At 46.7% G+C, this 27,081-nt stretch overlaps 1 protein-coding gene, 1 long non-coding RNA gene and 2 pseudogenes across 5 annotated transcripts in view; 2 read left to right on the top strand and 2 right to left on the bottom strand.

The window, feature by feature from the left end:
* LOC109687293 (uncharacterized) overlaps positions 1-23,323 on the bottom strand; it is a 49,319-nt gene extending 25,996 nt beyond the window's left edge. The window contains exon 1 of the long non-coding RNA XR_012450695.1: positions 23,170-23,323. This is a non-coding gene — a long non-coding RNA (uncharacterized lncRNA). The remainder of the gene's footprint in view (positions 1-23,169) is intronic.
* Positions 1,043-3,355, bottom strand: LOC141425597 (saoe class I histocompatibility antigen, A alpha chain-like; annotated as a pseudogene).
* On the top strand, positions 10,350-14,561 carry LOC109687278 (uncharacterized; annotated as a pseudogene).
* On the top strand, positions 14,889-18,649 carry LOC109687282 (patr class I histocompatibility antigen, alpha chain E-like). Of its 4 annotated transcripts, none has more exons than XM_074082620.1 (9): positions 14,889-14,912; positions 15,313-15,397; positions 15,683-15,952; positions 16,192-16,467; positions 17,166-17,441; positions 17,579-17,683; positions 18,105-18,137; positions 18,275-18,322; positions 18,473-18,649. In XM_074082620.1, the coding sequence occupies exons 2-8, from the start codon at positions 15,322-15,324 to the stop codon at positions 18,316-18,318; spliced, it is 1,080 nt and encodes a 359-aa protein (XP_073938721.1). In that variant the 5' UTR covers positions 14,889-14,912; positions 15,313-15,321; the 3' UTR covers positions 18,319-18,322; positions 18,473-18,649. The 4 variants fall into 4 exon arrangements, with proteins under 4 accessions (XP_073938721.1, XP_073938720.1, XP_020020701.1 ...); XM_074082619.1 differs by lacking the exon at positions 14,889-14,912 and adding an exon at positions 14,919-15,100; XM_020165112.2 differs by lacking the exon at positions 14,889-14,912 and adding an exon at positions 14,919-15,100 and having other exon boundaries at positions 15,272-15,397.
* Positions 23,324-27,081: the final 3,758 nt, after the last annotated feature.

The raw sequence follows: 27,081 nt of genomic DNA, 5'->3' as shown, positions 1-27,081 counted from the left end.
CTCTGCCTCTGCTGGAGCAGCAAGTTGATCAGGAAAGAGGACCCAGGTCTGGGTGGGGAAGAGGTCTCCATGCTCAGGGCTGGGCTGGGCTCCTCATTTTATCATATTATGCTGACAGGAGCACAGACACATGGACAGAGTCAGAGGCCAATTGCAGACAGAGAAATCAGGAGCTCTTGAAGACAGAGGAGGGTGGGGAGAAGAGACCTGAACAGACCTTGTGTGGCTCAGTCCTCACAAGGCAGCTGTCTCACACTGTAGGAGAAATGATCATGACAAATTCAAGCAGGTACTATAAGGGGGAGACACTCTGAGTAGCTAGCCTACCACACACTCAAAATATCCCAAACCACAGTCCCATAACCCAGGTGTCTGCCCTCTTTCCCACCCAATGTCCTACTTCAGGCCCTCAGGATCTCACCTTTTCATGCTGTGAGAGACTCATTGGTACCCTGGGCACTGTCACTGTCTAGGGAAGAAAAAAACAGGACCTGGCCAGAGCCCACAGGAGATGTGGCTAAAGGAGGAATTATGGGTAGGTGAGTTCAACCATGCATTCCTGTCTACACTGCCACGAGGGTCTCAGTGCTGCTGCCACCACCATACTTACTTACAGACTGAGTAGCTGTCTCTTTGTCCTCTTGTGAGAGGCCAGAAAGGTAGAGCCATGAGGACCTAGAGAAACCTCCTAGTCCTGAGGCCAAGGGAAGTTTCCAGGACTGTTCCTGCAGACCCAGGAAAGGATTAGGAGTCACAAGAAAGGAAGATGTGCAGGAAGAGGATCTACTGCCCTCCTGGAGGCATGTCCTCAACAGGGACCTTCCCTCTCTGACCTCTACCTGCTGGGAATCAAGTCCCCATCACTACTATCAGTAGGCTAAATTTTCTATGTGATTTATAAAAGAGTAGGTGTCATCAAATAGACCAGGCTGGGTAAGCACCTGCCCATTGATGTGGCAAGACATACTTCTAGCTACAGCTTGAAATCCCTGGTAGGACAAGAACTCAGACCTTCTACCTTCTTTACCTTCATTCCTCCTGTTCACAAAAGCCACCACCACAGCTCCAAGAAAACCATGTCCACGACAATCACCATGATCGGGATAGTAGGCTGAGGAGGAGGCTCTGGGGTGGAGGGGAAGATGAGGACCCCTGACCCCCCCCCCAGCTCTCAGCCCAGACCCTGCTGAGTGTCTCAAGAAGGGCTCCTTCTTTACCTGACAAGAGGCTCTGTGCCCAAGTGCCCTCCTTACCCAATCTCAGGGTGAGGGGCTCAGGCAGCCCATCATGCTGCACATGGCACACGTATATCTCTCCTCCTCCCCAGAAAGCACCACCACAGCTGCCCACTTCTGGAAGGTTCCATCCCCTGCAGGCCTGGTCTCCACAGGTTCCATGTCCTGAGTCTGGTCCTCCCCATCCTGCTGCCAGGTCTGGGTGATCTCTGCATGGTAGGAATCCAGGGCCTAGTTCTTCAGAGTGCCCTGAAGGTCAGACATGGGGTGGTGGGTCATGTGCTCTCTGAGGGATCGGAGAAGAATCCAGAAATTCACTTTGTTGTCCCCATGGGCCACTGAAGCAGGACTCATGTGACCATCCACAGGACAACTGGGGTGGTGGAGGAAGCACAAAACCCAAATACCAGCCTGGACTCAGGCTTCTAGGATAGTCACGTATCCTTTGAAAGTTTTAGAATCAGGTTGAGACATCCCAAAGTAAGAGGCTCCTGGTTTCTGAGAGGGACTTCGGGTTCTGACCTGGGTGGACTAAGAGACTGGCAAAAGCTGGAGTCAACCCTCAGAAAACATCGGATTAGGGCAGAGAACGAGGCCTGAGTCTCCCCGAGATGCTGTTCCAGAGTGAGCTGTTTCCTTTAACTCTCCCGAGAGGAGTCTCAGCAGTCTAACAGCGCAAGTCCTCTTTCAGGGAGAGGTAACCGTTGCCATAGTAGGAATTGTAGGCGTCCTGACAGTACCGAGTAGCGGGTCCAGCCCACATCTCAGCCATTCATCTTCGCGAAGGAGTGAGGGCCTGGCCCCGCCCCCGCCGCCAACCCCGCCCCTCGCCCGCCCCGCCCTCCATGCCCCGCCCACCATGCCCCGCCTAGGACCGGAGCGACCCGCGGGGATTCCGACCTACACTGAAAATGGAACTGCTCGGAGTTCCCGCCGTTCTTCCCCGCTTGAAAGTCTCCGCGGGTCCCGCCATGTCGCGGTGAACCTCTGACCGGGGAGTCCCGGGTGACTCGGGCCGGTTGTGATGACCGTAGAGGGGTCGTGTCCTCCAGCCTAGAACTTGGGTCAATCACCGTCCTCGCTCTGGTTGGAGTAGCCGAGCGGAGTCCTCAAGTTCACTCGGTTATTCCGCGACCTGCGCTCCGCATTCCGTCTCCCGCTCCCAGTGCTGCGGCCCCTCCCGCTCCACCCACGGCGCCCGCGGCTCCATCCTCGGGTCCGCGGCTCCATCCTCGGGTCCGCGGCGTCGCTGTCGAAGCGCACGAACTGCGTGTCGTCCACGTAGCCGACAGCTATGTATCGGGGCTCCCCGCGGCCGGGCCGGGACACGGAGGTGAAGAAATACATCAGGGAGTGCGAGCCTGGGGACGGGGGGCGGCTGAGACTCCGCGACCCTCCTGCCGCGGGACCCGGGTCCCAGGATGATGGGGCGAGGGGAAGATGGTGGCGCGGGGTTCTGGAGACGGAAAGGGGGCGGCGGGAGAAGGGAGTGGGTGAGGGGAGAGGGCAGCCCCTAGTTGAGGGGACCAGCGGAGCGGTCGGGGCCAGCGGTAGCTGAGGTGTGGAACCCCTGGCGTTGCATAACCACCCGCGGGTCCCCTCGCTCCTCCCCAGCAGAGGGAGTTTCCCGGGTCTCGGTCAGGGCCAGGGAGGCAAACAGCAACAAGAGGAGGGAATTTCATAAAACCCATCACGCAATGGGAGTGAGAACTGTGGTCTGGTCACGAGTGTCCAGACAGAAGGACCTATCAGGCTGGGAGAAGGAAAAGTGAAACTCCTAGGAAGTGGGGAATCCCCAGCGCTGAGTTTCCCCACCCCAGACTCCGAGCTCCAGATTGAGATCCTGAGATATAAACCAGGAAAATTGCTGCTTTGCCCTGACCCCTCTCCTCCAGTACTGAGTGCTCTTTGTCACCTTGTCTTCCTGATTCTTGGCCCAGGGGCTAAGTCAACGCTTTTCAAGGTTTGGTGACACTCTTAGTGTCTTGTTTTTGTTTGGGTTTTTTTGGTTTTTGGTTTTGGTAGAACTAAGGTTTGAACTCAGACCTTCGCACTTGCAGAGCAGGCGCTTTACCACTTGAGCCAGAACTCCAGTACCTCTGCACACTCTTAGAAATCATTGTGGACCCCAAAAATTAAATTATGTTTTTGTGGATTAAATATCTATCAATATTACCCATATTAAAATTTTAAAAGTTTTTAAAGATATTTGATTCATTTAGAATATTAATAACTAATTGCATGTAAACAGAAACTATGGCTTTAAAGAAAAATAATTATTCTCTAAAATTAAATGATATACTGAGTGAGAAGAGTGCATGTTTTTATACTTTACAGCTTTGCAAGTCTTTTTAAAATCTGTTTCATTAGAAAACTGGTAGATTTTCATATCTTCTGCATTTAACCTTTTATTTTTGGTGAAATGTAGAAAAATGCAGTCTCACACAATATATAGGATTAATACTTTAAATAGCATCCTCATAGAATTGTAGACATTCATCTTTGATACTACACTAAAATGACAATGTTAGTTTAATAGTTCTTTGCATTCCGAAACTCAAAAAAAAATCTAAATACTTCATATTTTGTTACATTAAAGTCCATAGATGTGTCTTGCACATTGAATGGATTTTGTGATAATGCATATTTTTAAAGCAATGCGTTGTTTTACCAAGTTACATAGATCTTCCAGTGCTAACACATTTAAGTACAAATCATGAAAAACAAAATCAGGTGTTAGTAGCACAGATTTCATCAGGAAGTTTTTAAGTATTGGGAGGTTCTCAAGTTTATGGTGATTTAAAGTTTTCCAAAGTTCTAAGTCTCTTGGGAGCTTACATTTTATCATTGGCAAAAATATTATCAGTGGATTATCATAAAAGGTCATTTCTGAGAATGTTAGCCACATAGTTAAGTCTCAGAATTCTAGTTTCTCAGTCATTCTTTTAAATAGGAATGGTATTACATAAAAATGGAGTTTAGTACAGCTCACAAAACTTTTTGTTCACACAGATCTTGTACTTTGAAAAGTAGTTGAATTGCTTTGTGTGCCCTTCAACCAGGACATGATTAAGTGAAAATGGTTTTGTTTTGTTTTTTCCTTCTGCAATAGACTATGAACAACTACTTTTGCAGTTTGGTACCATAGCCTCCATTCTTGCTAAGCTTTCCTTTAGTGCAAAACATCTTAGTAATGTTATTTTTAAAATAAAAAATAGCTCTGCACTGGGGATCCTATGAAAGTGTCAGCACTTCCAGCGGTTCTACAGACTACACTTTGAGAACCAGTGTTCTAAGTAAACTTTGGAGACTTCCCAAGTGGCCCCACCATCCTTGCCTCTTCTTCATTGCCAGAATTTGGCACAAAGCTGAACTCTGTGCCTTCCGGAACTTAGCTGGTTCTTTGCCCTGGGCTCTTCTAGAAGCGAATTCACCCCAGAATTTGATACCAGACAATATCCTTAGTCTGGGAACAGAGCTGGAGGGACACAAGTTTCCCCTTTTGAATTGGAAACAATTTGTGTCAAAAGACAGCAGATACAAATTCATTCATGAGGGAGTGAATATGATCAAAGTACTTCATATATGAAAATAGAATAATGAAACCTGTTAAAATTGCTTTAAAGGCAGGAGGGGCTATAAGAAATAGTAACAGAGAGGGTGAATTTGATCAGAGTACATTATACACATGTATGGAAATGTCACAATGAAACCCCTTTACTCAATTAACATATGCTAATAATAAAAAGAGAAAAAAGAAATCTACTCATGACTTGTTTTGGTTTCAGGTATTCACATACCAGACAGAAATCTGATGCACTTGACTTGAGGCCCGCAAAGCATCAAAAGCAGTTTTCTTAGTCTATAAAGTTGCTATAACAAGAATATCATGGACTGGTGACTTATAAACAACAGAAACTTATTTCTCACAATTACAGAGGCTGAGAAGTCCAATATCAAGATGCTGGACAGCTGTGCCTGATAAGGGAGTACTTCCTCCTAGACAGCCACTGTTCCCTCCATGGGGGAAGGGCAAGGCACCTAAGATCTCCTGTATAAGGTTACTAGTCCCAATCAAGAGGGCATACTTAACCATCTCCCAAAAGCCCCACTTCCAAATATCATCACATCAGGAATTAACTTTTCATCATAAAATTGTGAAAGTACATGAACATTTGGCAATGCTGTGCAATAGAAAATTCTGTGTTTCGTGTTCGTACTGTCCATCATGGTATATGTGATTCATAGTTGACAGAAACGTGTATATTATACATATTACGCATTATGCATGTACATGATAGTCAAAAAGAAATGCTTTGAAATTTTGCGATGGAAGGCAGATGGGTACAAGGTCATGAGCTCAGGGCAAAGACCCCACCCCCAAGTGCAGAGCCTCCGTGTCTGGGCACTGGGGCAGTGAACTTACAGAGCTGTTCTCCATATCTCTGCACACTGTTCTCTATGGAGTGTCCTTTCCTTTCTTGTGGGATGTGAACGTTTATTATTCTTTTATCAGCAATTTGATGCTCTTAAGAAGATTTGGAATTTTAAGTCCTTTTTTTCTTTTTCAGTAAAGAAAAAAAAAAAAAGGTTTGAACCCAGGCCCTGGGGCTTGCTAAGGCAAGCACTCAGCTACACCCCAGATCTTTTGTTTTGTTTTATTTTATTTTATTTTATTTTATGTAGTACTGGGGTTTAAATTCAGGGCCTACACTCCACTAGCCTTTTTTTTTTAATGGGTTTTTTTTTTTCCAGATAGGGTCATAAGAACTAATTGCCCAGTTTGGCTTCAAACCTTGATCCTCCTGATCTCTGCCTCTTGAGTAGCTAGGATTACAGGCATGAGCCACTGGTGCCCAGCTTATTTTTGTTTTTGAGACAGAGCATCACTAACTTTGTCCAGGCTGGCCTGGAACTCCTGGTCTTCCTGTCGTTGCACTTGTGCCAGGCCCCCAGCCCTTGCCTTCTTTTAAATTGATGCTGTTGGCACCAACTATGCCTCAGTCATTAAGTAAGGGCCACAGGGTGGAACCTACCACAACAATGTTGTATGAAGCAAATGAGTTACTATTTGCCTGTTTCTCACACATGTAGCCTCACAAATGATTTTGTTTTTATTTTATTTTGGGGAGTACTGGGATTTGAACTCAGGGCCTCACACTTGCTAGGCAGGCACTCTACCACTTGAGCCACTCCTCCAGCCCACAAATCATTTTAAATGTCATGAAACTATTGATTCTGTTTGTCTCTCCCCTCCAGTAAAACCAAGGCCTGGTAGAGGATAGATAAGCACTCTACCACTGAGCCATGTCCCCAAACCCTTATTAGTTTTCATATGTTTACTGATTGACTCTGAAAGTAAATAAACAGGGAACTGTGTTTGGTGAACACAGAAAATGACTGCAAGAAAAAACATGTCTTCCCTTCAATGCCATGTTAACAGGGCTGTGGTTCTGTCAGAACTTTTTTTTTCTTTCTTTTTATCTTTTTTTTGGGGGGTGGAGGGGCAATGCAGGGAATCAACCCAGGGTCTCCAGCACACTTAAGAATTAAGAAGCACTCTAGCACTGAGCTAGGCCTCTAGCTCCTGCACTGAGCCTTAGAGTCAATATTGTAGCACTCTAAAAAAGGAAAACAATTTCTAGAAACTACTTTTGTTCTAGTAACAATATGTCACACAAGTCCAAAGAAATGTGATAATTATATATATATATATATATATGGATAATTTATCTTTTAATAGAGAATGAAATGATACCGTTTTATTCCAAAGGATGCTTGGCAAGGTTTTTGCAAATACAACTTCCATTTTTTAGTAGTCAAAGGTGTGAAGTTACACAGAAATGCCTCCACAAAGAGGAATGCCTCTGAAACATGGCAAATACACTTCAAACCACGCTGTTTGCATCTCTTAATAATTCTATGACAAAATTACTGCAGATGCTTTCATGTCTTATAATTATTGTCTGAATTTTTATATCCAGTTTTTCAAGATATAAATTAATTTTTAAACAAATATAATAAATATTACCAAGATGTCCCCAAAACACTTGATAACCACAACTATTATTTTTTAAAGTTTTTATTAATTATTTAATCATTGGAGAACACCTGCTATGGTTTGGATCTTGAGTGACCGACCCCCCAAAGGCCTACTTGCTAAAAGGTTGATTACCAGTCTGTTCTGCTGCTGGGAAGGAGGGGAACCTTTAGGAGGTGGAGCCTAGAGGAAGGAAGTTAGGTCATTGGGGTCATACCTTTAAAGGGGATTTTGGGATCCCAGCCCCTTTCTTCCTCTGTCTTTAGTTCTCAGCTGCCACAAGGTCAGCAGCTTTACTCCACCATATGTTCCCAGGCATGATATTCTGCCAACTGATCATAGACTGAAACCTTTGAAAACATGAGCTAAAACAAATCTTTCTTTCTTATGAGTTGATTGCCTCAAATATCTTGACATAGTGATGGAAGGACTAATACAATACCTCACTCCTCACAGTTGGAACAATGCTAGACATTGGGCAGAGGCCTGAATAGGGCATGGGTCTGTACTTAGGAGAACTCAGACAGAGGTGGAAGGATCAGTGCCTGAACAGTTAATGTCCTGGTGTCTGCCATTCATGCTGAGCTGAAGGGCTGACAGTTCTCTACTCTTCCATCTGATGACCAAGAATGGCAGAGATCCTATGAACCACCCTATCTCTCTCTAAATGAAGAGAAGGCCAGGATCTGCCAAATCACCCATGATTGTGAAAACTTCCATGTTAATCAAGTTATAGGGCCTGGAAAATGCACCAAAGAGAGAAGGTGGAAGATAGTGGTTATGACTGTGCCATTAGGTATTGAGGAATATATAAACAAATGGGGAGAAATATCATGGTCAAGCATTAAAATCCTCAATATCATTAAAGTACCAAGTCTCCCAAAATTGATCTGTGCATTAAATGGAATTCCAATCAAAATCCTGGTAGACTTTTTTCAAACAAACTGACATCTGATTCTGCAATTTCTATGGAAATTCCAGGATTTGAAGAACCACAATAATTTTTTAAAAGAAGAAATTTGGAGGGCAGGCACTACCTGACTGGAAGATTTACTATGAAGATGTAGTAATCAATGCAGTGTGCTATTGGCATAAGAACAGGCATAGACAAATGGAATAGAAAAAAAACATATGTTGGAGCCAGGCACCAGTCCTTCATGCCAGTGCTATATATAGAACTGGCTCAGGGTAGAGCACTTGCCTAGCATTTGACAAGCCCTGGGCTCAGTCCTCAACACCAAAAAAAAAAAAATTACATCAATAGAATCAAACATATGAAAAAGACTTCACAGAAATTAGCAGTGAAAAATATTATTTTCAGCAAAAGTGTTGGAACAAATTGACAAGGGAAAGAAAGAATAACATACACACACACACACACACACACACACACACACACACTTGAATCACAGACCTAAACGTAAGAGCTGAAGTTGTTAGGCTTCTAAACCCATGCTTAGCCAACAGATTACAATGTGAGCCACTTGTGTAATTTTAATTGTGTAATTTTTAATTATCTACTAGCCACATTTCAAAAAGCAAAATGTCATGAGTAGGAGTAGTTATAACAACATATTTTTATTTAATGCAGAACAATTATATTTTAGCATGTAAACCATTATTGACAGTTGACATTCTTTTTCTCACACTTATTCTTTCTTGAAATTATTGATTTGAGTCTCCAGGACTTAAAAATGCATTCGTTTTAATACTCTGCCAACATCAAGGTTTTTCTTCAGTTCTGGGAATCCTGGATTTGCAGAAAACAACAGTATCACTGACACTACGAATTCTGAATACTCAGAGGCAGGGTTGAGATTAAGATCCCACTTCTGTTGCTCCCTCCTCTCCCAATTTCCTCCACACCCCAGCCTCTTCATCTTCCTGGCAAGCTAGGGGAGTTCATGAAGCTCCAGGAACAAGTCAGGGGACACACAAATCCAAATCCCTGAAGGTCTGCCACCTTCATAGCCCTTGGCCAGTAGGCAGACCAGAAACTGGATTTGGCTCTGTAAGACCTTTGTTCAGGAATGGAGACAGGCCTGAGGGAAATTGAGAGTAGGCAGGCTTAGGTCCATGAAGGGGAAGAACAGGCAGGACACCTGGGTCGTAAGTTCTTCTGACTGGGAAGAGTCACCCTCCAGGTTCCAACAAGGTGGAGGATTCTGAGGGGGAGGGTTCAACCTAGGTGTCCAGGCGATGGTGATGGGACACCTGGATCCTAGAGGACTGGAGAGTCCCAGAAGGACCTCCCTGAGGTTCTGTGTGATGCTGGGCATACTCCAGCCCAGGATGATCACAGACATGGTTGTAACTCAATGTAGTCTCTGGATCCTAGGGTACATCTTATCTGGGTCCTTCTACACCAGGGTTGGGGAATCATGGGTTGATTTCTGGGAGGAGGGACCTTCATCCCTGGAAGCCACAGGAACAAGTGTCAAGGGCTACAGTTTTAGGTCTCATTCCAAAAACACCCAAAATACTCTCTCTACAACAAAATTAGAAATAAGGGCAAAATAGTTTCTGCTGGGTATTGAGGGGGTGGGGGGGAGAGGGAGGGGGCGGAGTGGGTGGTAAGGGAGGGGGTGGGGGCAGGAGGGAGAAATGACCCAAGCCTTGTATTCACATATGAATAATAAAAGAAAAAAAAAACATGATATTTAAACCACAAAAAAAAAAAAAAACACCCAAAAATTAGGTACTGAGATATACAATGTGTTATGGGTTCCCTGTGACCTGGGAACCAGCTGTAATAGCCTGGAGACATTGCTCTGGTCTCAGTAGGAAGAAAATATCTACGTCAGCAAGGATCTGAGGAAACTCATGCCCCCCAGCCTAATTTATAAACTGAGGCTAATATCTCCCCAATTCTTGGCACTGGGATATAGCAAGATAGGGTTGCCCTTGTCACTTACTGGGGACGGAGGGAAGGAGGAAGGAGAGGAGAGGGAGGGAGTCGGGGTGAGGCCAACTTTGCCTCTCAGTAGCTGGCTGAGCTTCACCAAACACAGCCCTGTGATCCAATGTAGCGCATGCGCCCTGCCGGAGGACTGGCAGACAACAATAACGCGAGAATGACTGGCAGCAAGACCATAGGTCCAGTCACCGCCTTCTGGGACTACAATAGGGAGCCGGGCGAGGGCGAGCGCCGTGCTTGGCTCGAGAACGCCGCTACCGCCGTCCGCACTGCTGCAGCAGGGCACGGAAGAGAAAGAAGACGAGGACGAGATCCAAGCGGTGCAGACAACCGGGGACAAGGAGGACGGGGGCGGCGGACCGGACGAGGAGGAGGAAAAGAGAAAGAGGAAGAGATGGGACTGTACTGAGATGACCCCGAAGATTCGGCCGGGGAGGAGCTGGAGTCCGAACCGGTCTATGTGATCTACATGGACCAGAGCGCCGAGCTGCAGCTGGAGGCGCCGCCGAGATGGTTGTGCCGGGGGCCCGAGGTGGTTCCCCACCCCTCGCGGACGGCGCAGAGCTGATCCCAGCGCGCGACAGCGCCTGGCTGAGCCCGAACACCAGCTGGCCAACCGCTAGGCGGTGCGCGTCTTCCGGGAGTACGTGAGGAAGTGCAGAGCCCAGACTTCCAGACCACGGACAGAGAGGCGCCGCTGCGCTTCAACGCCGAGGACCGATCCCAGAACAGCCAGCTCTAAACCAAGATTTCACTCGCCGGGAGCCGCAGCTCGCTCAACCGCTACCTCAAGGAGCTCTTATACTGCAGCATGCTTGACCTCACCAAGGACCCGGAGCTGCGCATCGCCATCCTGACGCTGGCCGCCCGCTGTCATCCGCAAGCTCAAGGAGCAGGGTGCTGCACTAAAGGTGCAGAAACATGTCATTCTGCGCGCCGACCCGACCTCCCCAAACTCTACACTAACAGCGTCTCCGCACTAATGCGCCCCTTGGGCTGCTCAACACCGCGACCTGAGAACCAGCTGGAGCTGGAGGAGGACTCCTGCGGGCTGACCACGGACGAAGACGGTCGCAAGTTCGTCTGCTTCATGTCCCTCGGGCCCCACCACAAGTCGAGCTCTTCGTCCTGGAGCAAGAAGAGCATGGAGAGCAGCGAAGAAGATAACTTGTATGTAGGAGACGGGAGTTCTGTCTTGCCAGGAGCAATGGCTAGCTACTCAGGAGAATCGCGGTTCGAAGCCAGCCCGGGGCAAATATAGTTCGGAGGTCCCCATCTCGGAAAAACCCCATCACAAAAAAGATCTGGCGGAGTGGATCAAGAGGTCAGAGCTCATGTCTGACCCTGAGTTCAAATCCCATAGCTGCCCCTCCCCCCAAAAAAGAATTCTGTCGCTATGTCAGCTTCAAATACCTGAGGAAGTTTAGTTCCTTTTTTAAGGCATTCTTCCAGTGGCCCCGGGACTACACAAAAAAGCGTTGTGACTTTGTAGGAGAACAAATCCATTAGCAGAAACTTACACCAGGATGCAAATGCTCTCCAAGGCGGCCAAGCTGTCCAGAACCTACACCAACCACTGCATCAGCGCCATTTCCAACGCCAGGCTCAACAGCCTCGCGGGCTTTGAGCATTGGCACCTCACTGGGCTCGTGAGCCCTGAACAGACCATCTTTCTACCACTTGCACCTACGCCACCCAGTTCTCCAACCACGTCTATACCTAGCTGCCCTTCCTGAGGAACATTTACATCTTCCCCAAAGACAGCCAGGACAACCCAAGGTGAAATCCGAGGCTTCAACCATGTGGGGAGTGGAGAGATCTGTGGCTCTTCTTCCTGCAAAGGACTTTGTTTTTTTGGTTTGTTTGCTTTTTAATTTTTATTTTTTTATTATTCATATGTGCACACAATGCTTGCGTCATTTCTCCCCCCTGCCCCCACCCCCTCTCTTACCACCCACTCTGCCCCCTCCCTCTCCTCCCCACCCCCTCGATACCTGGCAGAAACTATTTCCTGCAAAAGACTTTGGATGTTCCCCTTAGAGCTTGTGGGTGCAGTAATGTTTTTTCCGTGGAACACATCTCTTCTCCCAAAAGCCAATGGGCACAGAAGCGCCAGTTCACCCACAGTACTTTCACCTGCTATTGTTTCCACCCAGGTAACCCAACCAACCTCTAATAATGAAATATTTCTCTGGTACCACTTCAGGACTAACTTTTGTGCTAATGTAGGTCTGGCTTAGGGGAAGTTTTTTAAGGTAGCCAATATACTACATGCGGTTGGATTTCACCTTTTTTTTTTTTCTCACCTAACCTTAAAAGATGTGAGAGGTAGGTGGAGCACCACTGACTCACCACTGCCTGTAATCCTAGCTACTTGGGAGGCTGTGATCCGACTTATGGCAAGTTCCAAGGCCAGCAGGAGCAAGTAGTTCCTGAGACTCCATCTCCAAAATAATTACACCAAAATGGGCTCAGTGTCTGGTTCAAGAGGGAGAGTGCCTACTTTGTAAGCTTGAAGCCCTGGGTCAAACTCAGTGTCCTTCCTCCCACACCACACCACACCCCCACACCCCTCCACTCCCCCTACACACACACACACAAATCAAGTGGTAGAACACTTGCTTAGTAAGTGCTAGGCCCTGAGTTCAAACTCCATTATCACCCAAAAGGGGGGGGATGCCTTGGCTCACACCTGTAATCCTAGCTACTCAGGAGGCAGAGATCAGTAGGATGGTGGTTCAAAGCCAGCCTGGGCAAATAGTTCTCAAGACCCTATCTCAAAAAAACCAGTCACAAAAAAGGGCTTGTGGAATGGCTCAAGGTGTAGGCCCTGAGTTCAAAGTCCGGCATGGCAAAAAAAAAAATATGTGAAAGATTGTGCTACCTAACAAGTCACTGTTGGGAAATAACATTAAAAACTTCAAAGTTCACAGAACAAAAGGAGCAGTTCCTCTTCATTAAATGCATGAGTTTTATAAGGCAGAGTGTAGAGTGCTGTACTTAAAGGAGGCAGTACTTAAAATCTGTTTGAATAAAGCTACCATTAAAACATTCCATTACATATTCGACATAAGTTTGGGTATTTTTTTGACAGTACTGGGGATTGAACCCAGGGCTTCACAATTGCTAGGCAAGGCATTCCCACTTGAGTAACTTGGCCAGCCCTTTTTTGTGTTGGGTATTTCAAGATAGGGTCTCTGGAACTCTTTGCCTGGGCCACTTTGAACCAAGATTCTCCTGAGTGTTAGGATTACAGGCATGAGCCACCTGAGCCAGGCCACCATTGTAACTTTTGAAGGCAGATGGAGTGACTCAAGTGGTAGAGCACATGCCTAGCAAGCGTGAGGCCCTGAGTTTAAACCCCAGTACCACGAGAAGAAGAAGAAGGAGAAGAATTATAAATTATTAAAAAGAAAACATGCCCAGGGCTGGCAGAGTGGCTGCCTACCAAGCCAAAGACCCTGAGTTCAACTTCCAGTAGTACCAAAAAGAGGAAGGAGGAAAGGAAGGAAAGAAAGAAGGGAGGGAGGGAGGGAGGGGAGGAGGGAGGGAGGAAAGGAAGGAAGACATACTACAAAAAAGTCATCCAACCCATTCAATTGACAAAATACACCAACTAATTATAATGTGACAGAATAGAAATATCCAATGATAGGGTTTCAGGTTATAACTAATCATTAAGAAACTACGACTTGTATAGTGTAGTATCAAATATGATTATCCACCATAGTGTAGGGAAAGCTATTAAAAAGAATTCTCTTTGGGCTGGAGGTGTGGTTGTGGTTCAAAGGGTAGAGTGCCTACTTTGCAAACAGGAAACACTGAATTCAATCAAAACAAGAGAATGGGGCCAGGGATGTAGCTCAGTGGTAGAACACTTACTAGCATGCCTGACACCCTGGGCTCCATCCCCTAGCACAGGAAAAAAAAAGTAATAATAAATCTCCAGCACCATAAGAAACAAAGTAAAAGCTAAGAGAATTGAAGCACAAACAGGAAAATGGGACAGATAAGAATGACACTTACTGTAAGGTTATTCAGAATTATCACAACAAATCCCCCATCACCACCGTACAAGGAATATATGTTAATAAAAATGGGGGGGAAGATTGACATTTGTAAACATGTAAAATGACCACTCTTCTGGCTATGTTGTTTGTTTTGGAAACTAGTTATTTTACATAAAATTACGTTACTTCACACCAGGAATGATGGTTCACATCTGTAATCTCTGCACGCAGGAGATAGAGGAAGGAAGAATAAGAGCTCCAGGCTGGCCTTTGAGACCCTTTCTCAAAAAAAAAATGTAATATTTCTGATAACATGTAATATATTATTACTATTATTCAAATAAATTAATACTTTCAAATTTTTGTTTTAATTTCTAACACAAATATATAATCCACAGAAACAAAATCTCTTTAAATCCTCACTAATTAAAATAGTATGCAGAGACCTGAAGCCTGAAAGTTTAAGAACTGGGGCTGGAGGAGTGGCTCAAGTGGTCGAGTGCCTGCCTAACAAGTGTGAAGCCCTTAGTTAACACCCCAATCCCACAAAAATAAGTAAATAAATAAATAAATAATAATAATAAAAGGTTAACAGCTGCAAATTTATACAGCCTCTGTGCCAGGACTCTGGGAGACTGCGCAACAGCAGGCGGGTCGGAGCAAAGTCCCAATTTCCGGACGTGGACTCATTTTGTTTGTCTTTGGCCACAGTGAGTTTGAAACGCAGGGGCAGGGCTCTTACGGCTTGAGCCACTCTGCCAGACATTTTTTTATGATTTGTTTTTTCGATATGGTCTTCCGGACTATTTTCCACGGGCTGACTTGAACCGCAATCCTCCTAATGTCTCCCACCTGAGTAACGAGGATTACAGGCGGGAGCCACTGGCGGCCCGCTGAGGTCTTGTTCTTAAATTATCTGGGGTAGTAGGGGAATTCACTTAAGAGTTTCACTTCTGATTCCGAGCCACTACCCGGTCCTTCTTCCTGCGTCCTCATGACGCGACTCCAACTCGCTCTCTCATTGCTGCGTGGTTTCTAGAGCAGCCAATCCTATCTTTACCATTTCCAGGTTGTCAAATTCTCACCCACCCGCATTCGAATTCTCCCCAGACCCAGAAGATGAAGCCTGTGGCGCCCCGATCTTTCCTCCTGCTGCTGCTCTCCTGGTTCCAGCCTCTGAACAAGACCTGGGCTGGTGAGTGCGGGGTCGGGAGGAAAACGGCCTCTAGGGGGCAGGAGCAAGGGGACAGCCCTGTGGATTGCGCAGGACCAGAGAAACTGCGTCTCCGCCCCCGCCAGCCCAGACCCCTAAGGGTCTCCTCCCCAGGGCGCTGCCCCCTCCCCTCAGCCGCTGCCTTCACACCCCCAGCCGCTTTTCGGTCACAGGAACCCCTCCTCCCCTCCCGATCCATCAACCTGGGACTCAGGGTCTGCGCAGGGAGGAGGGTGGCACCAGATCTTAGCCTCTCCCTGCCCCCAGGTTTTCATTCTTTGAGGTATTTTCACACCTCCGTGTCCCTGCCCGGCCGCGGGGAGCCCCGATACATAGCTGTCGGCTACGTGGACGACACGCAGTTCGTGCGCTTCGACAGCGACGCCGCGGACCCGAGGATGGAGCCGCGGGTTCCGTGGATGGAGTGGGTGGGACCGGAGTACTGGGAGCGGGAGACGCGGAACGCCAAGGATACCGCACGGAGTTTCCGAGTGAATTTGCGGACCCTGCTCGGCTACTACAACCACAGTGAGGACGGTGAGTGACCTTGGCCTGGATTACAAGTCACAACCCTACTCTTCCCCCACGTATGTGCTAGTTTCATCTCGAGACTTGCCCAGAACTTCATCTAGGGAAGAGTCTGTGGGGGACTTGCTCAGATGCGGAAACACACTTGGGTTTCGTTTGCAATGGAAGTAGGCGGGCGGCTCTCTAGCTCACAGAGCAAAACTGAGCCAGATCAGCCAAGTGAGGGCGTCTGTTCTGGGCGGGGCCAGGCTCTCACACCCTGCAGTGGATGTATGGCTGCGAAGTGGGGCCAAACAGGAGCCGCATCCGCGGGTACGAGCAGTTCGCCTACGAAGGTTCTGATTACATCTCCCTGAACGAGGACCTGAGCTCCTGGACCGCGGCGGACACGGCCGCCCAGATCTCCAAGCGCAAATCTGAGCAGGCGTGTGAGGCGGAGCACCAGAGGGCCTACCTGGAGGGGGAATGCGTGGAGTGGCTCTACAAGTACCTGAAGAACGGGAAAGAGACTCTGCTGCGCATAGGTACCAGGGACACAGATTCCCTCTGGTTGAGGCTGTGTCCACAGCAAACCACCCTCCAACAGCTACCATAAAGAGCTGGAGATGTAGCTCAGCGGTAGAGTCCTTGCCTAACTGGCAGGAGGCCCTAGATTCCCTAGTGCGGGGGGGTGGGGGGGGGGCCGAGCAAAAAGGAAAACAGCATCGAGGTCAGAATACTGTTTCTCTTTGGGGACCTAGAGAGGTTCAGAGGCCCCCGAAGTTCCAGATCCAGTCCTAGGGAGTGACTCATTCAGTGGACCAGCCTTTCTCAGGGACAGTTTAGAAATACAGTCTCTCTAGGATGAGAGGGAGACCATTCTCAGAGGTTTTGGGAAACTTTCAATCAGATGGTTTTGTTCTCTGCCCCACACCCAGTGTCTGGAGGTCTGACTTCAGCTTTTATGATTCATTCAGCCTCCACCCAAGTCAGGTCCAGAATCTCTTCCCCTACCAACCACCCTCAGAGACCTGGAGCTTCCTACCCTGTCCTATCTCACCCTGATCCTAAAACTTTCCAAAAAAATAGCTTATCCCAAGTGTCTGTGTCCTGGCTGGTGTCTGGGTTTTATGCTTTCTCACCAACCCCAGTTGTCCTGTCATTCTCAGGATGGTCATGCAGACACTGCTGCACTGTTCCATGAGGAATGCAAGTGCCTGAACTTTTTGAATCTATCTTTCAGATCCCCCAGAAACACATATCACCCACCACCCCATCTCTGACCATAAGGCCACCCTGAGGTGCTGGGCCCTGGGCTTCTACCCTTCGGAAATCACCCTGACCTGGCAGCGGGATGGGGAGGACCTGAGCCAGGACATGGAGCTTGTGGAGACCAGGCCTGCAGGGGATGGAACCTTCCAGAAGTGGGTAGCTGTGGTGGTGCTTTCTGGGGAGGAGCAGAGATACACGTGCCATGTGCAGCATGAAGGGCTGCCTGAGCCCCTCACCCTGAGATGGGGTAAGGAGGGGACATGGGCATGGGCTCTCTTGTCAGGGAAAGCAGGAGCTCTTCTGGAGACCCTCAGCAGGGTCTTGGCTGAGAGCTGGGGGTCAGGTCCCCTCCTGACCTTCCCTTCTCTTCCTTTCCCTTCCCAGAACCACCTCCTTTGCCTTCCAGTCTCCTTGTGGCAATTATCACTGGCCTGGTGGCTCTCCTTGGAATTGTGGTGGCTGCTGTGATATGGAGAAGGAGTCATGAAGGTAGGGAAGGGGCTAGGGTCTGAGTTGTCCACTGGGGAATTCAAGGCCAAGGTAGAAGTGTGCCTTGCCTTACTAATGGGAAGTACACACACAGGTGCTTTCCCAACTGGGGCCCTGTTCACAAACACTCTTTTGTAAAGCACATAGAAAATAAAAGATAAACTAATCAGCTTGATGATGGTTATGAAGACCTGATTCCTAGCAGTAAGGAATCACAGGGAAGATTCTTGCTATGGACAGAACTCCAGGAGGGCAGTTGGTCTTCTTTCTGCCCATCTCTTTTGTTCATATTTCCTAATCCTTTCCTGGGTCTGTAGTCAGAGTTCTGGAAACTTCCCTGAAGCTCAGGACTAGGGATTGTTCTAGGCCCTCTTGGCCCTGACTCCTCCCTGGCCCCTCACAGTTTGTTTTCTTCCCACAGGTAGAAAAAGAGGCAGCTGCATTTATACTGCAAGTAAGTATGGGGGGGCGGGTCTCTGAGATCCTGTAACAGTGTATACAGGAACTCATGGGGGGAGTTCACCCATCCCATAATTCCTCCTTGGGCCACATCTCCTGTGGGCTCCAACCAACTCTTTTGTTCTTTTCCAGGCAAGGACAGAACCCATAGCTCTGATGCATTTCTTACAGCTTAAAAAGGTGAGAAACCTGAAGGGGGATTTTGGGCAAAGGGAAGATTCCTGGGTTATGGGGACTGTGGATTGGGACATTTTGAGTGTGTGTTGGGCTGTTCAGAGGTCACCACTTACAGTGCCTATCTGAATTTGTCATGATCATTTTCTCCTACAGTGTGAGGCAGCCTCTTTGGGAGGACTGAGCCACATAGGATCTGTTCAGCTCTCTCCCCCCTCCCTCCAGTGACTTCAAGAATTTTTAACATATCCTTTTCTAAAATTCAAATGGCCTGAAAACACATGAAAAAATGCTCACCATCTCTAGCAATAAAGGAAATGCAAATTAAAATCATGCTAAGATTCCACCTCACCCCTGTTAGAATAGCCATCATCAGCAAAACCACCAACAACAGGTGTTGGCGAGGATGTGGGGAAAAAGGAACCCTCTTACGCTGTTGGTGGGAATGTAGACTAGTACAACCACTCTGGAAAAATATTTGGAGGCTACTTAAGCTAGACATCGATCTACCATTTGATACAGCAATACCACTCTTGGGGATATACCCAAAAGACTGTTACTCCAGAGGCACCTGCACATCCATGTTTATTGCAGCACTATTCACAATAGACAAGTTATGGAAACAGCCAAGATGCCCCACCACTGACGAATGGATGAGGAAAATGTGGTATCTATACACAATGGAATTCTATGCAGCCACGAAGAAGAACGAAATGTTATCATTTGCTGGTAAATGGATGGAATTGGAGAACATCATTCTGAGTGAGGTTAGCCTGGCCCAAAAGACCAAAAATCGTATGTTCTCCCTCATATGTGGACATTAGATCAAGGGCAAACACAACAAGGGGATTGGACTATGAGCACATGATAAAAGCAAGAGCACACAAGGAAGGGGTGAGGATAGGTAAGACACCTAAAAAACTAGCTAGCATTTGTTGCCCTTAACGCAGAGAAAGTAAAACAGATACCTTAAAAGCAACTGAGGCCAATAGGAAAAGGGGACCAGGAACTAGAGAAAAGGTTAGATCAAAAAGAATTAACCTAGAAGGTAACACCCACGCACAGGAAATCAATGTGAGTCAATGCCCTGTATAGCTATCCTTAGTTCAACCAGCAAAAACCCTTGTTCCTTCCTATTATTGCTTATACTCTCTCTACAACAAAATTAGAAATAAGGGCAAAATAGTTTCTGCTGGGTATTGGGCGGGGGAGAGGGAGGGGGCGGAGTGGGTAGTAAGGGAGGGGGTGGGGGCAGGGGGGAGAAATGAACCAAGCCTTGTATGCACATATGAATAATATAAGAAAAAGGAAAAAAAACATATCCTCTTCTATTTTGTTTTGATGTCCAGTTTTTAATCTAATCCAATTCATAAAACCGCATTCATGGAGTGGTATACTCCATGATAAAATGATTACTTAAAAAATTTGTTCTATTTTTGTCTCTTTGTATGATTAGAAATCCCAGGTCTGTAAGAAAAGATGATCCATGTATACTCTGATATTTTGTATTAATTTGTACATTCTGTTGAACTCTACATGTTCCTAAGTAGAGTTGCCATGCCATTCTTCAGTTTTCATCTGACTGCCTACAAAAATCTGCACCACCATGATGGTCCAGATGCCATGCTATTCAAACAGGTGTATTAGCAGCTGATGACCAAACTTTTTTTAGCACAGAGACTTGATATAAATGCTCTTTTTTTTTTTCGCTTGACTGTTAGCAGTCTAGGAAAAGGTGAGGTAGAAATTTATCTACTTACTTTCACTTTCAATTTCTGCATGTACTTTATTGAGGATCCTTTAACAAATGGTCCACAGGCAGTTTGAGTGGATTGGACTGGATAAGCTAGTATTTCAGCATCTACCCTAGTATCAGATTAATAGCAGGAATTACTCAGTACTTCATGGCAATTCCATTTTTAGCAATGTGGTAGACTACATTTTAAGGCTGCCTCTTCTACTAAAAACAAACAAAAGAAAAAATGTAAGATGCATCCAAAAGTATAAAAGTGCAAGCAAGAGAATAAGCCTTTAGGTCAAAATATGAGCAGGAATTCAGAAATATCCTGAGGGTATCTGCCAAATCTGAAAAAATGTTAGCTTTGGTTTTCTTAGGTTTGCATGGCACACAACTGTGTTAGTACTCTTTCTATTAGTATAAAAAAATTACCTAGGCTAATTAACGTAAAAAGAAAAAAAAATGTTTTGGCTCCAATCCATGATGAAATGACCCCATGATTTGAGCCTGAGGCAGGCAGAACATCGTGGTAAGAATAGGTGGCAGAGAAAGTCATTCATCTCATTGCTAGGAAGCAAGAGAGTACAGAAACCCCCTATTCCTGTACCCCCAGGGAAGTTTCCAGAGCTGTGACTCCAGACCCAGAAAAGGATCAAGAGGCATGAAGAAAATACATGTACAAGGACTGGACCAATTGCCCTGGCACCTTTCTCTGTGGTCTGTGACTGGAAATCAGTTCCCAATCACCAAAAGCATCCAAGTCCTTCATTTTCCATGCATTTTACAAAAGAATGTTAGCAAACAAGGCCCCAGACTAAGCAGGCACAAAGGGTGGAAGGTACTTCCCATTAACAAAGCAAGGCACACGCCTACCTGTGGCATGAAATCCCACAATGAGACAAGAAAATTCAGGGCCCATCTTTTCCCTATCTAGTCATCTTCCTCTACATCACAATGGTGACCACAGCTGCAGTGCCCACAGCTCCAAGGACAACTAGCCCAGTAATGACTCCCGTGAGGGTGTGGTGGCTGAGGAGTAGGCTCTCAGAGAAAAGGAAAGAGAAGGAAAGGTGAGGAGCTCTGACCACCATCTCTCAGCCAAGACCATGCTGAGGGTCTCCAGCAGGTCTCCTGCTCTCCCTGACAAGAGGCTCTGTCCTCCTTACTTTATATCAGGTGAGGGGCTCTGGCAGCTCCTTTTATTGCACATGACTGTGTATCTCTGTTCCTCCAGAAGGGGCCACCACAGCTGCCCACTTCTGGAAGTTTCCATCTGCTGCAGAACTGGTCTTCACAATCTCCATGCCCAGAGTCTCCATGCCCATCCTAAAGCCAGATAAGAGTGATCTCTGCAGGGCAGAGGGCCTCCTTCCTCGGGGAAACCTTACAACAGTTAGAGATGGGTGGTAGGTCACAAGTGCTTTAAAAGAATCAGGAAATTCTGATATTTTGCATTACCTCCTGTAAGCCACTGACCAACCTGAGAATGAGCAGGACAACTGGGGTTGGTGAGAGAGCACAAAACCCAGACAAAACCTGGGCTCAGACTTCTGGGATAAACTATTCCTTAGAAAATTAGAATCAGGTTGAGACACCTCAGGGTAAGAGGCTCCAGGTCTCTAAGAGGAACTTCTTGGCTCTGACCTGGGTAAAAACAGAGCCAGGAAAAAGCTGGAGCCAGCCCTCCAAAGACTTTGGGTTGGGGCAGACAGCAAAGCTTGAAAGAAAGTGTCCCCATGATGAGCAAGCCTGCCCCAAGAGTAAAAGGGACCTGTTAGTCGGTTATTTCAGGGACTGTCTTCCCTCCAACCCTGGAGAGAGAGACTGGCTCTCTTAACTCTCCTGAGGCGGCGGGGGTCCTCAGAGTCACTCTCTGATGCGGAGTCTGGAATCCCAGAAGGGCTCACCCCTATGTGGACAACAGGGAGGGCGGTATTCCAGTGCGGGGCCAGTTTTCCTCACTCCTGTGGGAGGTAGCAGAGAGATCTACCGGAGACCCGCTGTCCATTGTACCTGCGCGCTGCAGGGCCAGGTGTCCCAGAAGCCACACCACTCACTCTCCCTACAGGTGGCCTTCCGGTGCCTCTCTTCCCCAGATGCCTGCACTTTGGCTGGAGAGATGTGCGCCACCCTGCCTGGCGCGGTCCAGGACCGCAGGTCTCTGCTCAGTGCGAGGAAAACCCCGCGAAGGTAGGAGAACCACTCAGACCCTAGGAGCAGGCGCAGCCCCGCCCCACGCGCAGCCGAGCTTTCATTGGAGGGAGTGCGCGCCTAGCCACGCCCACCGTCAGCCACGCCCACCGGTCACGCCACGCCCACCCGCGGATTTTAAAATGAAACCCGGCTAAGACTGCCTATCTACGCTTCTTGCCCAAACCCATACTTTTTTTTTTTTTCCGATACTGGGGCTCGAACTCAGGGCCTTCACCTTGAGCCACTCCAGCCCTATTTTTGTGAAGAGTTTTTCCACATAGGGTCTCGCGAACTATTTTTGCCCGGCTGGCTTGGACCGCGATCCTCCTGATCTCTGCCTCCTGAGTAGCTAGGATTACACGCGTGAGCCACCCGCGCCCGTCCCCCACCCCCTTTTGTTCCTTCCACTGTATAACCACAAAGCTCTTGTTAGCTCCCTGGTAACACTTGCCCCCCATCCCCAACACCATTCCCGCTATGGCCATAATGTACAGATTCCTTTCCTTCTTCAAACAAACAAAAAACCGGATGAGGATGAACCTCGGCTTTGGAGACCGAAGGCGACCCCCGCCCAGTTCGTGGGGGACGCGAAGGGGTCGCGACCTGCCACCCAGGCCCGGGGTCACTCACTGAGACCTCACGCGACTTTCCTGCCGCGGCACCCGGGTCCCAGGTTGATGTGGCGGGAGGAGAGGAGAGGGTGCAGGGCAGCGGGATGGAAAGGGCGAGAAATAGATGCAAGAGCCCCGGAAGGGAGAACGGAGTGGGGGGAGGGTTCGGGTCGGGACAGGGAGTAACTGGTTTGCTTAGCGTTTTGGCACAGGGGTGGCAGAGATGCTGCTTTTCCCAGTGCAGTGCCCTGGTCCGCGGGTCCCATCGCTCCACCCCTGCAGAGGCCTTTTTCCTCCCCATCCTCACTTACCCGCCCGGGTCTTAGTCAGGGTCGGGGTCCCCTAGGTTAGCAGGAGGTGGTCGCGGGACGCCACGATCGCCTTCCTCGAGATTTTGCGAGAATCTGAGTCCGGGTGGATTCAATGTATGAAGACTGGAACCGAAGCCACAGCGAACTGATTGGCTTCTCTAGGAACCCGACAGGCAATGGGAGTGAACTGGAGTCGCGTCACCAGTGTCCAGGCAGAAAGACTTGACCAGGTTAGAAGAAGGAAAAGTGAATTCCAGGTCCAGATACAGCGCTGGAGCCCGAGACCCACGCCCCTGACTTCTCTTCACAGCACTAGCGCGGTTCGGCACACGGTCTCCCTTAGTACTGGTGCTGGACTTAATTTAAGCCAGAAGTTCTCAAAGATTTATGTTTCAGGATCTCTATACTCTTAGAAATCAGTATGGACCCCAAAGATAATTTTATGTGGATCATATCTACAAATATTTCCCATTGCAGAAATTCAAACCTTTTAAAAAGATATTTAATTCATTTAGCATACTAATAACCGATTGCATGTTAACAGGAAAGATGTTTTAAAGAGAAATAACCATTTTCCAAAATAAAATATTATAGTGCGAATAGTGGAGCCTTTTACTTTTTATATTTTTGAAGTCTTTTTATCTGTGTCATTAGAAAACTGCTATGCCCTGCCCCCCTGGGTCTTCTAGAAGAGAACCCACCTCCTTGAAATCCGATGTATTTATCCTGGGAACAGAGCTGGAGGGACATTATTTCCCCTTTGAAATTAGGAACAATTTGTGTTCAAAGACACCAGATAGTCAGTCCTATAAATCCAGAAATCTTGCAACCATTCACATTTCTAAACTGTATCCATCTTTTATGTTATAGATACTATATTTGCTATAACTATGCAGGTTATGAAGTCCACAAGAATATGCTATGACTTTAGTTTTAAACAGTTACATGTATTTAGTAAGTGGAGTAGGGTCAGAATAAAAGGAAGACATAGTCTTCTGCATTTAACCAGATATCTGGCATGTGATGTTGTTTGCCTTTTCTGATACTCTGAGTTTTCTTTTGCATCATTTACCTTCAAACTGAAGAATTCCTTTACCATTCATATAATGCAGATCTGTTGGTGACAGATTCTTTTCCTGTTATATGAAAATCTGTTCATTTTCTCTTCATTCTTGAAGGATATTTTTGCTAGATGCACACTTATGGGTTGACTTCTTGTTGTTGTTCAGAGCTTTAAATGTACTGATTCACTTTCTTCTTGCTCTAGGGTTTCTTTTTCTTTTTCTTTCTTTCTTTTTTTTTGTGGTTCTGGGTTCAAACTCAGGGCCTATACCTTGAACCACTCCACCAGTCCATTTTTTAAGGGTTTTTTCAAATAGAGTCTCAAGAACTATTTGCCCAGGCTGGCTTTTAACCACAATCCTCCTGATCTCTGTACTCTGAGTAGCCTGGATTACAGGTATGAGCCACTGGTGCCCAGTGCTTTAGGGTTTCTGATAAATCAGCAGACCCAAAAGGTAGAGCAAAAGAGTAAGATACAAAAAAATAACAAGGTAGATGTGAAACCTATCATGTTCACAACCACAGCAAACCTTATTCAATGCTACCATTAAAAAGCAGAGATTGGCTGGGCAAAGTGGCTCCTGTCTATAACCCAGCTATTTGGGAGGCTGAAAAAGGGAGGAAGTTGGTTTAAGGCCAGCCCATGCAAATAGTTTGCATAGATCCCATCTCCAAAAATAACCAGAGCAAAATGGACAGAAAGTGTGGCTCAAATGGTAGAGTGCCTGCTTTGCAAGTGGGAAGCCCAGTTTAAACCCCAGACCCACCAAAAAACAAACAAACAAACAAAACCCTAAAGATTGTTGGACTAGGTTAAATAATAAACCCAGTCATATGCCATTTGTATAAAGAAATGTACTTTAAAGGTTAGGAGCATAGTTCAAGGGGTAGAGGGCTTGCCTGGCAAGTACTAGACCCTGAGCTCAAAATGCCAGTACTGCTGAAAAGAAATGTACTTTCACTATAAAGACACAACTGGAAAGTAAATTGATGGGAAGAGATATGCCATGCCAACAGTTACCCTATAGAGTGGCTATGATACTGTCAGAAAAAAAAATGTATTTTCAGACATAAAGAAGGGTACTTCAAGGGCTGGAGTGATAGCTCAAAGTGGTAAATTGCTTGCCTAGCATGTGCAAGGCCCTGGGTTCAGTCCCCAGCACTGGAAAAAAAAAATTCAATGTGGATAAAAGGGTCAACAGCTCAGAGTTTGTCTTGAATCTCAGAGGAGGCTTTAAACAATGTTGCACTTCTCAAGACCATGGGGACTCTTGGAGACGGACTGATTGCACTTTGCCTTGTGAGATGAACATGAGCCTTTTGAGGGTGAGGGGTGTAATGTTAAGGCTTGGTTAGGAAGTGTCCCCCCAAAAGGCTCTTGTATTGAAGGATTGGTCCCCACAGGTGGTTAAAAGTTTCAAATGTGGGGCCTCACTGAAGGCATGTCTTAGGGACTACATCTTGTCCTAAGTATATTCTCTCCTCCCATCCCCTCCTTTCCCCTCCCCCTCCCCTCCTCCTCCTCCTCCCCCTCCTCCTCCTTCTCTTCCTCCTCCTCCTCTTCTTCTTCTTCTTCTTCTTCTTCTTCTTCTTCTTCTTCTTCTTCTTCTTCTTCTTCTTCTTCTTCTTTTCTCTCTCTCTCTCAAAGAAATGATCATTGGAAGTGGGGTCATAAAGGAGGAGCTCTCAAGAATGGGTTCAGTAAAAAAAAAAAAGTTATTGCTGTAGTGCTGTTGTAGAGTGATATTGATATTGGCTCAGACTACTAAAGTGGATGTTTAATTTTTTTAAAAAGAGGACCCTCATAAAAATGACCCCAGAAAGCTACAGTGCCCCTTCTGCAATGTGAGAAGGTAGTTGTCAGTGAAGAAGTTGCCATCATAAGACATGAAGCATGGAGTTAGCCAACACCGTGATCTTGGACGTCATAGCCTCCAGAACTGTGAGAAATTTCTATTGCTTATAAGCCACCCAGTCCATGATATTTATGTTATAGCAACCTCATGGACTAAGATAACTGCTCCTGATGTTATGTGAGCCTCAAATCAAGTGCATTAGATTCATTAAAGAGCCAGATTCCAAGCACAGTGTAGGAGGAGGAGGAGGAGATGAGGCGGGAGGAGAGGGGAAAAGGGATGGAGGAGTTGAGGGAGTCATATTATTTCTCACATAGATTACATATATATGTATACAAATATATGTAATGTAATCTATAATCGTAGACAGGCTATATTGCCTTGACTGCCCTCAAGCAATTCTCAGACTGCCTCCCTTGCAGCTGGGACAGCAGGCGTATGACACCAAGCGTGGCTCATTTCTGGTATATGAACACATAAAACCAAAACGGATGTTGAATAAATATATATAATGTCTTCGGGCACAAATTGTGCTTAATTCCAAAGGGAAACACGTGTCCCCCCACTCTGTTCCCAAGCTAAGGACACTCTCTGGCATCAAATTTCAAGGCGGTGGGTTATCTTCTAGAAGAACCAGGGGGACAGTGCACAGCAGTTTTCTAATGAGGCAAATAAAAAAAAGGACTTGAAGCCTGATGCCAGTGACTCAGGCCTGCAATCCTAGCTATTCAGGAGGCAGAGATCAGGCACATCGCGGTTCCAAGCCAGCCCGGGCAAATAGTTCCCTGAGGCCTTATTTCGAAAAACCCTTCACAAAAATAGGGTTGGTGGAGTGGTTCAAGGTGAAGGTCCTGAGTTCAAACTCCAATACCTCAAAAGAAAAAAAAAAGTAAAAAGTAAAAGGATCCACTGTTCTCACTATAATATTTTACTTTGGAAAAAAGTTATTTTCTCTTTAAGATATCGTTTCTGTTAACATGCAATTGGTTATGAG

This window comes from Castor canadensis, chromosome 8, assembly GCF_047511655.1.
Source record: "Castor canadensis chromosome 8, mCasCan1.hap1v2, whole genome shotgun sequence".
In the NCBI taxonomy this organism is placed as follows: Eukaryota; Metazoa; Chordata; class Mammalia; order Rodentia; family Castoridae; genus Castor; species Castor canadensis.
This window is presented reverse-complemented; position numbering and strand designations above follow the sequence as displayed.